Consider the following 17,342-nt stretch of genomic DNA (forward strand, 5'->3'; position numbering starts at 1 on the left):
CTGTTTGAAAAGTACCGGTTGCCAATATTTTTTTGTTTTTTTAACGGGCATGACGGCGCGCCGTCACGTCATGACATTGTTGGTTTTAAGAGCAGAGGAGCATTTTCGACAGCGCACAATCACGGAGTACTTACAAGCAGACACAGTGTGTAGACAGAAAAGGGAGAACGGATATATTTTGGCCTAAAAACTAAAAATAAAGATGAAACTATAACACTGAAACGCCCTCAGGAAGAGGTGCTTTAGGACATGGCTAACTAGCTGCCAGCTAACATCCATCCACAGTGTTTTAGCTGCTTTTAAATCACTAATCCTCACCTCCATGGTGATAAATAAAGTAAGTTTTTTACAAGTATCATCCCTGCAGGATGAGGAATGAAATAAACATGCTTCACTACACACCGTAGGAGGATACAATAGCTCACCTGCGTCACCGCTAACAAAAGCCAGCGCGCATGAATGTAAACAAATGCCATGGGTGGATCTACACCTGACATCCACTGAAATGATACTAAGTACAATAGCATATCTCGTCGATACTACTGTGATTACATCGATATTTTTTATCGTCACAAAATCTTTTTTCCTTTTTTTCAAATTCATATTATGTTTATAAACTCAAGAAATATGTCCCTGGACACATGAGGACTTTGAATATGACCAATGTATGATCCTGTAACTACTTGGTATCGGATTGATACCTAAATTTGTAGTATCATCCAAAACTAATGTTAAGTATCCAAACAACAGAAGAATAAGTGATTATTACATTTTAACAGAAGTGTAGATAGAACATGTTAAAAGAGGAGGTAAGCAGATATTAACAGTAAATGAACAAGTAGATTAATAATCAATTTCGACAGCTAGTCCTTTATAATTTTGACAAAATAATGTAATGAGAATTGACACAATATGTTACTGCATATGTCAGCAGACAACCCTAGTGTCTACAAAGAAGAAGAATCCTAAACAATGTTTTAAACCTTATTGGAAAAATGAGATAATCTTATTCTTGTCATCAACCTTTTTCACTATTTATTGTGAACTTTTTATTTGTTATTTTCGAACATGTAATGAGAGACTGAAAACATGTGATGTAATTGTATGCACGTCCGAAATCAACTACAACCAGAAATATACAGTACGGGCCAAAAGTTTGGACACACCTTCTCATTCAATGTGAAAAAACATCAAGTCCCTACCTTATGTCAAAAATGATTTACGACCTAGCTGTCAAAAATGATTTACGACCTAGCTGTCAAAAATGATTTACGACCTAGCTGTCAAAAATGATTTACGACCTAGCTGTCAAAAATGATTAATGACCTAGCTGTCAAAAATGATTAATGACCTTGGGGTCAAAAGGTCAAAGGGGGGTGGGGTTATGGAAAGGTCAGAGGGAGGGGGAGGAGGGGGGGGGGGAATACACCTTGTGTTAGAAATTATTAATGACCGTGATACACCTTGTGTCAGAAATGATTGATGACCTTAGAAGAGGTGGTGGGGTTATGGAAAGGTCAGAGGAAGGGGGGTATGAGGAGTCCCACGAGTCCCGCAGTCGTGGGAGGAGTGGTGGAGAAAAGTTGGAAAAGTGGTCAAAAGTCGTCAAAATGTTCAAAAATCACACGCGTAATAAACAGCATGTGCTCTCATTTTCACACACACACGCACACACACACACACACATATATATGTGAATGGGTTTGGTTATAACAAAGTATTTTTTAGTACGAGCGCCAAGAGGAAATGGAAAAGATGGAGAAGCCCTTTGTTTTAGCAGCCGTGATTAGTGAAACGCCAGTTTCCATTTATAAAAATAATAAAACTTACCTGGCCGCTCCTCGCAAAAGTAGAGTTTTTTTGAAACGCACTCAAATTCCTCCAACCGAGTCTTTGCGTGAGAAATGGTGCTTGGATGCTTACGGAATGGTTGGATCTTTTGGATATGTTTTCAAATATCAGACAGGAGATATTTGCTTGTTTCAGCTGAAAGAGAGAAGAGACGAAAGCCCTTTTTCGATTGCTTCTTCGCTATCAACCGTGGATTGGGATGTGTTAAGTCTGACAATGCCCGATGTCCTTTGGCATGATCCTTCTCCGATGGAAAAACGGGTAAAAGGAAGCTTGTTTACTTACCCGACGATGGATGAGTTGAGTGAGAGAAGAATTCTGTTTAGCGCTACTTGGGAGACGAAATCTTCGGCCTCAGGTCGTTGGTTTTTCCGCGCCAGTCTCCGTGCTCCTAAAATCAGCGGTTCCTATACGCCCCAGTTGACCGAGCCAGACGTCTTTTCCCTGGAGTCTTTCAACTCCGAATGCGGGGTGTTTACACCGGTGGTGGTCGTGCCCATAGCGGCATGGCGAGAGTGTATGGGGGAAATGAAGGAGAAGATAGACGTCTTGTTTCGAAGCAGTCGGAATTGGAAATGTATGGTGACAACGAGAAGAAGGTTGGGCTTTGAGACCACACCCCCGACGGAGTACGAAAGGACCTCCCCCGCTTCAGTTTCAACCAATAACCTTCAAGGGAATACTCCCGCCGAAACCTCAACCAATACCATTTGAAAACAACCCTTCCGACAGTCTGATTGGTCGAAACTTTTTTTTTTTATCGGACTCCACCCCCTTTGAAAACAACCCACCCCAACAATTTTTTGACCAATCCACATCGGTTCCTTTTTTTTTGTACCCTTTAAAAACAAACCATTCCTGCAATTTTTGACTAAGCCACATCGGTTCCCTTTCTGAACGCAAGGACCTCTCAAACAAGAAAATGGCAAACAAGACAATTAGACGCGTAAAGACCTGTTTTATACCACAGGACCAATTAAAACAGACTGATGAAGCAACCATGGATGCAGCCATGGCTGAGATTTTTAACCCTCCTGAGACGACGGAGGATGCGTACGACGAAGAGACGCCTTCAGTCCCGCCGTGTCGCTTCAGCAGATTCCTCGGCAGACGGGGGATGAAAACCAGCGACGCTACACAGTCTTTGCCAGACAATGATGCGGAGGAGGAGGAAAAGGAGAATTGTTTCGTAAACATAACTCCGCCAACATCCCAGCCACCATCCCCGTCACTATTGGAGCCCACATTGCACATCGGTGATGAAACCGATGGGGGTCTGTTGTTGTTTTTCGCCAGCACGGTGAAAACGGCCGTGTTTCATCTCCTCAGCCAGGCCATTTGCAGGTTCAGGCAGAACGAGTGCTACGGCTGCTGGGTGAACCATCCGAGCCAGAGACAACATCCATGCCTGGAACCCTACGAACAGGACTTTCTGCTGTACAACTACTCCGAAATCGTCAAGAGTCTGCGTACGCCTAAATTCATTCAGGCCATTCAACGCTTGCTGATGCTTCGTCGTATTAAGGCCGAGGATTCAAGGGTTGAAGCCTACGCCAACTCTCTGCTGTCTCAACTGGAATCTGAGAAAGATATCTGGGGGTCCATAGATGACATGTACAACGAGATGGTGACGGATGATGAAACGATTTTGGGACATTTGGATATGGTGACAGAGTGTTGGAAGAATTAAAAAAAAAAATTAAAAAAAAAGATGGGTAATTATTGGGCAAAACTTGTATACTTTGTCGAGAACCACGCTGTTATTTACCCATTGACGGATGTGATAGAAGCATTTATTCTAAAACGAGACAGACCTCAAAAACTACAAATCATTCTTGACTATGCCCGCTCTCAGCCCGCATGGGAAACTATCAGGAAAGCCGTTGTCTCTCATGCTTTGGACTTTGACATTTTTGAAATCATTTTGGCTGAATGGTCTAAAGAAAAGTCTTTTCAACCCTCACCTTGTCATGTGTTTGTTTTATATGCTCTGTTTGTTGATATGACAATGTATCGTCTGCGACGTGACATCCCCGTCAATGTTTTGTTTGAACTACAAAAACTACACAATGCGATTAAATTTACCTACGGTATACCTGTTTTACATCAAACCTTGATTATAGTTTATAGTTTATAGAAAAATGTTTTAGTTACATCGTGTTGTTTTTCATGAATAAAAACAAAATGTTTTAGATACACTGTGTTGTTTTTCATGAATAAAAACAAAATGTTTTAGATACACTGTGTTGTTTTTATGTGTTGTTTTTCATGAATAAAAACAAATTGTTTTAGATACACTGTGTTGTTTTTATGTATTGTTTCTCATGAATAAAAACAAATTGTTTTAGATACACTGTATTGTTTCTCATGAATGAATAAAAGAAATGTGTACCAAGCAAACCGAGGTCATTTCTCTGTGTCTTTTCACAATGAAGAAAGCTATGGAAAAAGCGTACTATACACCCGCACACCCGGGTAGTTTTGGAGGGGTAGATCGACTCCGTAGAGCTGTACAGGATGAAACGGGGCAATGTGTCAAAAGAGAAAAAGTTCAAGAATATTTAATGGGGCAGGATGCCTATACACTCCATCAACCGGCTCGCATCGAATTTCCAAGAAACAGAGTCTTTGTACCTCGACCTTTAGACCAATTTCAAGTCGACCTCTGCGATATGCAAGCCTTGGCTGAATATAACGACGGTTTTAATTATTTAATAACGGTCATCGATGTATTTTCCAAGAAGGCCTATGCGAGGGTTTTGAAGAGAAAGACCGCCGATGCCGTGGTTAAAGCGTTTCAATCAGTGATGGAGGAAAGCCAGATCCCTCGTAAACTACAAACTGACGCGGGAAAATAATTTTTCAACAAAAGTTTTCAAGCTCTGATGAAGAAACACAATATTGTACATTTTTCTACAGCCAGCGATCTCAAAGCCTCGGTGGTTGAAAGATTTAATCGTACTTTGAAAGGACGAATGTGGAGATATTTTACAGCCAACAATACTAGGCGCTACCTAGACGTCTTACAAGACTTGTTAAAAAGCTACAACCAGGGATATCACAGCAGTATTAAAATGAAACCGGATGATGTGACTTTGGAAAACACCCCTCAAGTGTTTGAGAATCTCTACGGCTCAAACACAGTGTCCAAACACAAATACAAATTTGCCGCTGGAGATACGGTGAGAATATCCAAAGTGAGAGGAGTGTTTGATAAACAATATGAACAGAGTTTTACAAACGAGGTGTTTACAATAACCCAACGTCTCCCTCGCTCTCCCCCCGCATACAAACTGAAAGATTTTGACGGAGAAATAATAGAAGGTTCTTTTTACGAAGCTGAGTTGCAAAAAGTAAAAGAGAGTGAGAACAAGCTCTATCACGTGGAGGAAATTTTAAAACGACGGACGGTTGGTGGAAAAAAACAAGTTCTAGTGCGCTGGAAAAACTGGCCCGAAAAATTCAACAGTTGGGTGGACGACGACCTCCTTACAAATGTATAAAACAATCTAATGCAGCGACGAGCCTCCCAGTCTCGAGGACAAAAGATCAACGAACATTATGGATCATTCCTACGAGGGTTTTTACCTTACCCTACCCTCCAACGCCAGCCTCAACGTGTTTAAAAAAAACATAAGTTCCCATTACCAGATAGATTTGACTCAACATATAGATTTAGCAGGCTCATGGGAGGTGGCCTTAACAGAGATTTCATACCCTCGCTCGTGGTATAATGTTTGTAACGGAGTATTTTATGAATGGAAAAAGAACCCCCAGCCTGCGGTGAACTCGCAAGTTTTTCATTCTTTTACCTTATACACGGAAACGGATAAGGATTCTAACAAGGGTCCTGTAAGCAATCCCCAAGAGGAGAAAGCTTATTCCCTTTGGGAACGCGGGAACGCTGAAACCTATCTCACCTTCAAACGGCCGGAAGGCGGGGTACACCCTGGACAAGTTGACGAAGGGGATAAGCTTTCTCCCCCTCGGGAACGCGGGAACGCTGGAACCTATCTCACCTTCAAACGGCCGGAAGGTGGGGTACACCCTGGACAAGTTGACGCCTCATCACAGGACAACTCGCAAGTTTTTCATTCTTCTACCTTAAACACGGAAGCGGATGAGGGTTCTAACAAGGGTCCTGTAAGCAACCCTCAAGAGGGGATAGTTTTCCGTCAAGAAATGAGAGGAGGATGTTATGAGAATGTTACACGATTCATAAATGAGCTGAATGATTCATTACAAAAAATTGACCCTGGGGTGAGGATAGCCTTTGATGACGTTCAAAAGCGAATCTCCTATCTATCAGGGGGTCAAACTCATTTTCGTTTTCCTCCTCCCCTGGCTTACATCATGGGAGTGCGACCTGGAAAGTGGATCAAGTTTGACCATGGATGGGCCCCCTATCCATTGGATATAAATGCCGGTTTCTACCACCTTTACTGTTACAGTGACGTGGTGCGTCCTCAGATAGTAGGCGACGCTTATGCACCTCTCTTGAGAATCGTGAGTGTACAAGGAGCTTACGGGGACATTGTCACCAAGTATTTTAACCCTGCCTACTATTTACCCGTCTCCAAAAATCACATTGAAAACATCAGGGTGGAGATTAAATCCGATCAAAACAAATACGTCGACTTCACCTTTGGCAAGACTATCGTGAAGCTCCACTTTAGACCCGTCAGAAAGTAAAAAACCACCAACATCGAGAATGAGTCAACCCCTGCACAACCCTCTACGTTTAGTGGGATATTATGAAAGCCAAGTGGGGGGTTCCCTCCCCGGTTTCGCAGGTTCACCTGTGATGTACGGGCGTGGTATAGGCTCCGTATTTTCGAGGCTGTTTCGTTTTGTATCCCCTCTTGTGAAAAGAGGTTTTGCCCTGGCCAAACCTCATCTTAAAACAGCGGCGAAAAATATCGCTTCCGACGTGTTCAGCCATACCGTTGAAAAAATGGGTCGAGGAGTACAAGACGGATCAGGAGGAATAACGGTCCTGGCTAGACAACCCAGAAAGAGACCGCCGGGGCGACGTGTCTCCAGGATTGATAAAAAACGCAGACGCCTAGGGGAAAAAAAATCAGTCGGCAAAAGGTTTACAAAGAGAAGAACCAACGACGTCTCGAGCTATATATTTAAAAAAAAGATGGCTCTTTTACATCAAAATTCGTCCGAATGCACGATGGCCGAGCTGGATTTATTTTCAGCTCCTATGACTCAAATGTCCATCGACGATAAAACCTACACAGAAGTCCTGCCTCTGTCCGCCATCACCGACGGGGGCCCTATTGAATTTTTCATCCCGGGAGACGGTGAAAAGTACTTGGATCTGAACAACACATTACTTTACCTACGGGTTAAAATCACCCGCGCCGATGGAACAAATATCCCCCTCGATGCAAACGTGGGTCTCTTTGGACCGGTAAAGGCAAATTCTTGAATGCTGTCGCCCCCCAACTCATCCGTCAAATCCCCTAGATAGGAGCCCGTCTCCAGAGAAGCTTCCCCCTCGTTTACCGTGTAGATTAAACTATCGGTGTCTGGTAAAGAACTCTCTCTTGCAGCTTCTCTAGGTAACCATACATTTTCAAGCGTGCGTAAGCGGTGGTAAAAGCGGCGATAAATACATTATTTGTGTTACCGGGAAGCACCACGCTGTTTTTGCCGTATCTCCACTGTACCATAGCAATCATATCGCTGAGAAAGGAGAAATATTCAACCGTATATTTTCCTGAAAATACAAAGTTGTAAAATTCTTCACTTTTTTTCACCAAAGTGGTCTGAGTTCTATTGTGCCTCTCCGCAAACTTTCCCCAAAGACTGTTTAAAAAGAGTTTTGACATTTGTCTCTTGGCGGGGTTGACCTCGATTTTTGCAGCATCCAACAGTATTCCCTGATTTTCACGATATTCGCGAATGTACTTTTCCCTGCTTTCTGCATCGACGGCTTCTTTAGGATACCCCGAAGCTTCTTGCTTCCCCTTTAGAAAAGTTTGAACGTAACCCGTAAAGACGCTACTGCTCTGCTTTTCAAAGTGCCATACCTCCGTAATCTTATCGACTCTGTACCCCAACTGCAGAGCTTTGTTGAATTCAACCGTGACCCAGACTCCCGTCAGCGCCCTACCTTCCTCATCATGCTCACAAGGTCCCTGTTGGTTATTGTTTTCGGCGCATGTGCGACAAAGTGTAAACACTATTTTGCCTTTGGCCGTTCTGTAGGGTAGCACTGGAAAATAGAGACCTCGAGGAGGGTGAACGATAGCTCTGACCAGACCAAAATAGTTTTGAACGTCCTCAAAATCCGTGTGGATGATGACGGGATGACCCAATGGGTAAGGAAATGCACTGTTGACGTATGGGTAGAGAGAGGTGACATCCTCATACAATACACGCTGCTTCTCACCTGCCGTGTGCCTCAAGCTGAAGGCACTCGTCCTACCCCCAAAAAGAGCATCTCGTGGGATGAGAGGTTCGGGGAAATTGTGAGTTTTGAGAAAGTTTATCACCCTGGGTTGTGATTTTTTCATCTCATTCCACTCGTGCTCTCTGATGATAATGATGTTGGCCTTGTGGTCGCGCTTTAACGCCTCCATTTTTTCCTCGGCAACCCTGTGCAACTCTTCAAAACGAGTGTTTGTCAAAGGACATACGGCACTGGGTTCAAAAGACGTCGGGCATCCGTGATAAAAACATCCCTGAAATTCCCAGACAAACGGTTTGTCGCCGATTACAGCAAATCCGTCTACAAAGTATGACCCCATCTGTTTTTCTCCTTTGTTTAAAGCATGCTGTATAAAAATTCCACGACGATGCGCCTCCCATTCTAACCATTGGATGCTGGCGTGCGAGTATTTTTTACACGTCCCTTGGTAGTTATCCGGGGAAGGTATGGCTAGAGAGTCTGGTTCGAGGAAATTAGTCACAAACACCTTCATGCAGGCTGACGCTATGGTGATACGGCTAAAAGGATCAACATGCGTCTCATGCATAAACTCAGCTCTAAATTTGAGACATCCTGCATGAAGAACGTCGACGTCGTTTTTGCAGTAATGTACCGCTTGTTTTCGAAAATCAAAGACCTCTCCGCTCTTTTTACGATACCACGTCTCAAACTTGTCCCGCTCGTCGGCCGTCATGCGTTCTACTCCGTAATTGCTGATTGGGGGGTATTTTCCTACATAGTTTAAATGTTCCTCCGAACTAAATTTGTGAGGAAAATACCCCTTGGACCAGCAATCATTGAGTCCCAACGCTTTAGGCATGGCACTGAGTGGCATGGTAAGAAAGGGAACCGAGTCAATGTATTTTAGCCTAAAATCACGGTCTTCAAAACAGAGAACTTTACTCCCCTGCATAATGATAGAGGGAGCTATGCCCAACTGTACCATACCACTCAGTATCAAGTATCCGTCAAATCCTCTCGAATTGTGGGCGATAAATGTAGATTGACGATAACAAGCTTTCCTAAAATGTGTGAGGAAAACTGTAACGCAGTCCGTACCAAAAGCACACCACTCTTCTCCTTGCAACGTCTTTGTACAGACTAGAAAGGGAATGTGCGTACTGTTGGCACCAACAAACGTCTCAAAATCGTAAAATATGATGTTATCATTGTGCTTTACATTGCTTGGTAGTTTTTGTATATAGCAAAGATGTCCTGTTCCTGCTGCCTCTGTGTCACTGCGGGGTAACTCTACTTTACATATTCGACATTTTGACTTGGGACACTTGTGATTGTCGATACCTGTAGAAACGGGTATTTCGTAATATACCCTGCATTCAAGGCATTTTTTCCGCCGATCGCAAATGCTGAGTAGTTTACCCATTACCGTGTGTTTTTCCCTATGTTTGAGTAGACATGTAGGTGTATGTGCCCACATGTTGCAATCCTGGCAAAAGACTGGTTTTGTCATTATTTTTACACAGTCGGGAATTGTACAGACCACGCAATGACCGTCGCATTTGTGTCTGTTGGCTTTGATGTACCCTCTGTAGCAGTAGTGGCAAACGTGCGGTTTTGACAAAAATCCTTTAATGTTGATGATACCGTTGTAATGATTTTGAGATAAATACAAATACAACGGATTATCTGATTTAGGGGAATCTGTCTCAAACAGCGAGAAGGGGCGTTGATCCTCTTCTCTGTACAGTATGACTATTTTACGTCGCACGACTTTTTCAAACGCATGAATATGACTGAAAGTGACGGGGGTTTGATCGTCTAAGCCCGCTTTTCTCTGTATTTGTTTAGCCTCCAGCACAGCCTGACTATCCGTAAATTCGGGATGAATCAGATGGGCTAGGCTGATGGCAAAACAGAGATGATTATTCGTGTTGTTTGGTTTATACAGATAGCGAGCTTTCTTTTTGTAGAGTTCATGTTCCAAAAGGGTTTCGGCTTTTCTTCTAACACAGCCTCTAGGATTATGTATCACTTGAACTACTACCTGTATTTCGTCGTCGTTCATAATTTCAGCGTTTGATTGTACCAGCAGGTCTAGCACATTTTGAAAAGCATTCATTACTTCCCCGGCATCGTTTTGAAACGTAAATTAAGCGTGTTTTCGCGCCCTGTCACCGATAAACTCTAATTGGACGATGTCGTTGGGTCTAGCCTCCTCAACGACCCTATTTGTCAAGTTTTCAAGGTTCCCCATGACTCGACGGTAAAATGTGGCGTAATCTGTTACACCGCTGTTTTGAGGAAAAGATAAAACACTTTTTAACTCAACATTGTTAAACACTTCGCGTCTCAAGACATTTAAACCATCACCTCTCTGGGTCTCATTTAAATTTGGATGGTCATGAGCTGTCCGATGCTGCTGCACCCCCGCCATGTCACCCTGTGGTTGTACCCCTTCCACCTCCAAATCTCCCTGTTGCTGCGGTTGCGTGTGTGCGTCTGTGTTTGTGTTTAAATTTAAGCCATTATGAGTATCTTGCAAAGACGGGTTATAGTTTGATTTCCAGTTTGAATGATAAATTGCTGTGTGTGAAGAATGAAAAAAGTTCGAATCACATTCTGCTTGGTTATTTGATTCTACATGACGTAGCGCTTGTTGTAAAGGATTGAAAAACTGTGAATCACGTTCTACCCCTTTATTTGATTCTAAATGATGATTAGGAACGTTTTCGTTTTCTATTTCTCCGTCATCCTCCACTAATTCGGGCGAAACTACAATTTTTTCGTCGGCCATTCTATTTCTCTAAAAAAATAAATAAAAAAAATTAAAAATAAATAAATAAATAAATTATAAAGCGGTTATATCAATCAAACATGTATTAAACAATGTCAGACAGCATCTCAAAGGTACGAGCCAGTATCTTGTAGTGTTGTTTGATCCGTTGTCTTTTTTGCTCCAGTCTGCTCGGCTCTCGACTCCTCCTCTTCCGCTTCTTCTTACCGCCTGTAAAAATAAAAAAAATAAAAAACATGATCGACTTTAACCGCATGTGGCGCTGTCGTTTTCGCTCAACACTCTCACAATCGCACCCGGAAACAAACCCCCACCTCCGGAATCAAACCCCGCCTACTTCTCTGAGCGCGAAATTCATTTGTGCAAAAGACGGGTTAGTGTGAGGAGCTCCTCAAAATTCCGGAGCTTTAAGGAAGAACGTACAGAAAGCAGAAAGAACTTACAGCGGGAGCATGTAGGACTTTCGCCGTCTTTTTCGATGATGTTGTCCCTGAGCAAGCCTTCGACGGCGGCCTCCTCTGGACTCTTTACCGGGAGAAAAGCCTTCTCGTCCGCAGCAAGCAAGTCTTCAACGGAGGGACATTCGACGTCTTTTTCGACAATTTTGTCCGGGAACAATTCTTCAACGGCAGGAGTCTTTTGCGGGTTTAAAACTTCCTCCTCCGCCTCCTCCTCCGCAAGCTGGTCTTCAATATAGACTTCTTCGGAACGTTTTGGCGGGAAGTGTGATGCCGTCGAACGTTCAGTTAAGACCAACCATCGTGCCAGAGGCGTAAAAGAAACATCTGTAAGTAAATATATATATATATATATATATTGTATAATGTATGTTTTTTCTTGTAAATTGAAAATCATTTGACTCATCAAACTGTGATTGTGAAAAAGAGATCTCTTTAGAATCTTCCCACATCCCCTCTATAAAACAAAATAATGATTACAAATAATATAAAACAAATCAATAGTTTAAACTCACCGCTAGAGTCGTTTTCCAACTTTGTAAGATCAATCAAACAAAGCTCGTCGTCTCTTACTTATGCGTCGACTAGATCATCGTCTAATAAAATATACCAATAACGTTGTAAAACAGAGGTAATAAAACAATGTAAAAAATAACCAGTACTTACGCAAAATGGATGAAGGTTCCCCTAGAACATCCCTCTGCTGAGCGTGAATTTTGATGCGGTGTTTAACTGCTTTTATTTAGAATAAATACTTGTTATTATATAAACTCTAAACAGATATATTGCAATCAGTAAAAAAAAATAATAATTACCCCTCATTCTCAAAACCCTCTGAAGAGTGTGCTCTACCAGAGTTTTTCCAGCTTTTAAATATGTTTTTCAGCATGTATCTGGTTATTTTCACGCACAAGAGTGTATCAAAGTGAGACTTTGTGTGTGTGCGTATGTGTGTGCGTGCGTGCGTGTGATTTTTGAAAATTTTGAGGACTTTTGACCACTTTTCCAACTTTTCTCCACCACTCCTCCCATGTCTCTGTCGGGGCTCACAAGGCCGGCTGCGGGACTCGTGGGACTCCTCATACCCCCCTCCCTCTGACCTTTCCATAACCCCACCACCTCTTGTAGGGTCATCAATCATTTCTGACACAAGGTGTATCACGGTCATTAATCATTTCTAACACAAGGTGTATCCCCCCTCCTCCCCCTCCCTCTGACCTTTCCATAACCCCACCCCCTTTGACCTTTTGACCCCAAGGTCATTAATCATTTTTGACAGCTAGATCATTAATCATTTTTGACAGCTAGGTCGTAAATCATTTTTGACAGCTAGGTCGTAAATCATTTTTGACAGCTAGGTCGTAAATCATTTTTGTCATAAGGTAGGGACTTAATGTTTTTTAATGTGTTTTCTTTATTTTCATGACTATTTACATTGTAGTTTGTCACTGAAGGCATTAAAACTATGAATGAACACATTTGGAGTTATGTACTTCACAAAAAAAGGTGAAATAACTGAAAACATGTTTTATATTCTAGTTTCTTCAAAATAGCCACACTTGCACTGCTTTGCACACTCTTGGCATTCTCTCGATGAGCTTCAAGAGGTAGTCACCTGAAATGGTTTTTACTTCATCAGGGTTTATTAGTGGAATGTCTTGCTTTATTAACAGGGTTTGGACCATCAGTTGGGTTGTGAGTGAGAAGGTGTGTCCAAACTTTTGACCAGTACTGTATATTTTTTCAAGATAGTTTTTGGCATTAACGTGGACTGCTTTTGATGCTCCATCCAGGGTGTCTGGTGGGGAATTGTTTGACCGCATCATCGAGAAAGGCTTCTACACAGAAAAAGATGCCAGTAAACTCATCCAGCAGATTCTGGATGCTGTCAAATATCTCCATGACATGGGAATCGTCCACCGGGACCTCAAGGTAATCTTTTTTTAATGTCCACTTTCTTTATTCTTTGAGTTGATTGCACTTAAGACAACACCTTCTTGATGAAGTGATGTATCATATTTCCTCCCCTGGGATTGGTAATCAGTGTGCCGTGGAAGGTGTTTTTGTTTTGAGGGGGAAACTGACTGGATCAGGTGTTGTGTGTCGCAGCCAGAGAACCTGCTCTACGACAGCATGGACCAGGACTCCAAAATCATGATCAGCGACTTTGGCCTGTCTAAAATTGAAGGCTCCGGCAGTGTGATGTCCACAGCCTGCGGAACTCCTGGATATGTCGGTAAATAATTCAAAAATAACTCTATGTTTGTGTCTGGCACTTAAACCCTCCTCGTTACACCAAGAGAGCTGCTTCATGACTTCAGCACAATACAGTGGAATCATCTAACCTTTCATTTATTTATCCATTATTCATTCGGGGACCCCTACGTCACATCCTGTTTACATCCTGTACACATCCTGTACACATCGGTACGGCCATTTTAAAGAGATTCAAGGCTAGCGCCACTTCTGATGTGTTTATTTCCACAATTGTCGTACCTCATAAATGCTCTAAATGTGTTCAAACTCTCGCAGTCTTGCTGTATCGCTTCGAGGGTGCTAAACAACCAGGAAGCTAGCATTTTAGCTTTATAGTTAGCCGCCAGCTTGCAGCGCTTTCACTTTGAGGGTTTTAACAGCGAAGGGGGCTTTGTTCCCTTAGCAAGTCTTGAATTGTGATGAGACCGAAAAAGATGCCACAGCGGACCTTTATGACAGGCACTACCGGGACACAAGCCGATGAAAGATCGCCTCACACTGCTAGTTTGTGCTAACGCTAGCGGCGACTACGTGAAGCCACTGCTCGTTTATAACTCGGAAACTCGCAGAGTGTTCAACAATGCCACAAATATTTGCAGACACAAGGGAAAATAATTTTTCTTTTTGTGTTTTTTGGTTTTTGAGCGCACCAACGAGACTAGTGTGTTTGTGTGCTTGCTCAGTGTTGACATTTAAGCTTGCTGTAATGTTGTCTTGATAAAATTTAATAATTAAATTAATTAATTAAAATGTGTTTTGTGGCAATTCCAACTTTGACCAAAGCGTCAGTTGCTATGCAGGGTGGCGCTTTCCTGACCTGACTCTCGCCAGATCCTTGTAGTTTGCTGAGCTCCACACATTGATCTGGGAGTTCTCAATAGGAGATGTACAGTATTTCAGAAAGCGGTGCCTTGTAAACAAATCATTGTATGTGATTGGATAACTTGTCTGTTATCTTGAATGATGTGCTACTTCAACCACTCACATCCAAATCAACCCGTGACGCTGATGAGAGCGACGCTGGGAAATCCAAACCCGGTTGGAAGAAGAGCCAAAACATCCTTGCCACCAATAAATGCCTTTAAAACCGTTCTCTGTTCATCTTTTAAATAATTAATATTCGATAGATTCGACAAAACAGTTGCAATTGCCGAATCAATGTCAGCACACGACGCAGCGAGGGCTGCGTGCCGCCATTGTTGTTTGAACCAAACAGTCGCTTTGGCGTTACAGCACATCTATGAAATCCCGCCCGGCGATCCTGATTAGTTCATTATTTTTTGCTATCTTAAAGGAGTTTGCAATGCCTTTGAGCCCAGACCCTTGTGTGGAGCTCAGCGAACTACAAGGGTTTGGCCAGAGTCAGGTTAGCGCTTTCCATCATTTTCAGCAGATTGCATTGCAAAATGATTAACCCCCCCTCTTCCTCTGACGCGAGATCCACCCAGGAATGGGGCCGTATGAATGTCTTCCCTACTGGAGATCGGGAATCGTTTTTAACCAAGAATCAATTCCGAATCGAATCGTGAAGAATCACAGGCCTAATGAGGACTCACCTCATGATTGGATAACACAATTGCCTATGAATTTGATCAATCAATATATTTTTTTACATACTTTGTAAAAAAAAATTATAACTACTTTCATGTCAGTTAAATTCATACAAATGTAACTGACATGACATTATTAACATAAAAATATTATTGTTACAGATTCATACATAAGTCAAATATGTATTTGAGTATTTATTTGTATTTTAGGAAACATAAATGTAGTGTGTAATATAATATTTGTTACATTATTAGATAATATTGAATAAAAAATAGAGGCAATTACATGCAGTACATGTACTGTATATTTTCTGTCAAAAAGGAAAGAAGGAATACATTTAGTAAGATTAAAAAAAGTACTTTATTGATACATATTATTTCAAGGCTTTTTTTGGGCCACATAAAATGATCTGGCCCCCGGGCCTTGAGTTTGACAGTTTGCTTTGGATGCTCAGCTGCTGTTAACGTTTTAGGTGCAACTTTATATTATAGTTCTTCATAGTTGTATTTAGAAAATAGGGTTTAACTTACGGATATTCCCCTGTAAATGGCACAAATCAAAACAGAAAAAATGATGGAGTTCTTTTCCTTGTCAGCCCCGGAGGTTCTGGCACAGAAACCCTACAGTAAAGCAGTGGACTGCTGGTCAATTGGAGTCATTGCCTACATCCTGTGAGTATTATCACCCTATTTTCCAGACAATAGAGCGCACCGGTATATAAGCCGCACCCACCAAAAATGTTGGAAAAAATTAAATAAAATTCCATATATTAGCCGCGCCGGACTATAAGCCACAGATATATATGTTGTGAAATGAAATATTTACACAGAAAGAGTCTGTAAATGTTTATTTACATACCTTAATTCTTTCCAAACAATGTCTGTAACACGTCAGTAAAACGGCTGGTCAAACAAAACAGAAGTCATCATCATGGACCCACTAGCTGCGGAAGCTAGCTCTCCAATCAGCTAAACAGACTCAATAACTCCACAGTGATGTTTTGGTGAATTTGCTAAGGAGTTTGTGAAACTGAAACAATAGAAAAAGAATGCCATTGTATGTTAATAACACTAACACAGACACTCGTAAAAGTGTTAGCATGTTAACAACGCTAGCTTGATTACATTACAACAGCACGTACAAAATATGCGTGAAAACACTCTTAAAGACATCACACATGGGACACTTTAGTAAGTAAGAAATGTTTTAGTTATATTGTAAAACTTACAAACCTTGCTTGGAGTGATCATTGAAGAATCCATACACGTTGTAACGCTAGGGACGGCTACAAGACGGGAAAGCACTTGTACATCTGGGTAAAAGCACGAAACAGAAGGAAATAATGTAAACCAGGGGTGTCCAAACTATGGTCTGCAGGCCAAGTGTGGTCTGCCAGCCTTTTTAATTTGACCTGCGAGACGTTATGAGTTGAATATGAGTTGGGGTGCTTTCAAATCATTGTTAATTATCTTGGCGATCTCTGAATGCTACATTTTTGCTGCTATTTTATGGACAATGTGAGTAAATCAGATGAACGACCCTTGAAAGTACTTTGAAATAATAGCACAGCATTTACTTATCTGACACAATACAAACAACTTTCCCGAGTCATGGTGCAAAAAAGTTAAAATGCAACTCACATAAAAGTCAACACACACACGGTCACACATAACACAACCTACTCACTGAACTTTGTGGATATTATGAATAACATCTAAACACCATAAACATTTTGGAATTACACCGATGCGTGGTGGGATGTAAAAGACTCTCCACACTTTCCATCCACTGGTGTGCTGTTCGTAAAGAAACATGTTTGCGCCTCTCAGGTTGTGTGGCTACCCTCCGTTTTACGACGAGAACGACGCCAAACTGTTTGAGCAGATCCTGAAGGCAGAATACGAGTTCGATTCTCCTTACTGGGATGACATCTCAGATTCAGGTACGCTAAAAAAACACTTAGATAAATATTCAAACACAGTGTTACTGTTCAAACTGTGTGTAATATTACAGTGGCCAAACATAC

General features: G+C 41.9%; 1 protein-coding gene across 5 annotated transcripts in view; it reads left to right on the forward strand.

The window, feature by feature from the left end:
• camk1b (calcium/calmodulin-dependent protein kinase Ib) overlaps window positions 1–17,342 on the forward strand; it is a 145,990-nt gene that overhangs the window by 113,951 nt on the left and 14,697 nt on the right. For all 5 annotated transcript variants that reach the window (XM_061984893.1, XM_061984891.1, XM_061984892.2 and 2 more), the window contains 4 exons: window positions 13,303–13,441; window positions 13,619–13,745; window positions 15,912–15,987; window positions 17,146–17,258. In XM_061984893.1, coding sequence (XP_061840877.1) covers window positions 13,303–13,441; window positions 13,619–13,745; window positions 15,912–15,987; window positions 17,146–17,258 — 455 coding nt within the window. The remainder of the gene's footprint in view (window positions 1–13,302; window positions 13,442–13,618; window positions 13,746–15,911; window positions 15,988–17,145; window positions 17,259–17,342) is intronic.

The sequence above is a fragment of the Nerophis lumbriciformis genome, linkage group LG23 (assembly GCF_033978685.3).
Source record: "Nerophis lumbriciformis linkage group LG23, RoL_Nlum_v2.1, whole genome shotgun sequence".
In the NCBI taxonomy this organism is placed as follows: Eukaryota; Metazoa; Chordata; class Actinopteri; order Syngnathiformes; family Syngnathidae; genus Nerophis; species Nerophis lumbriciformis.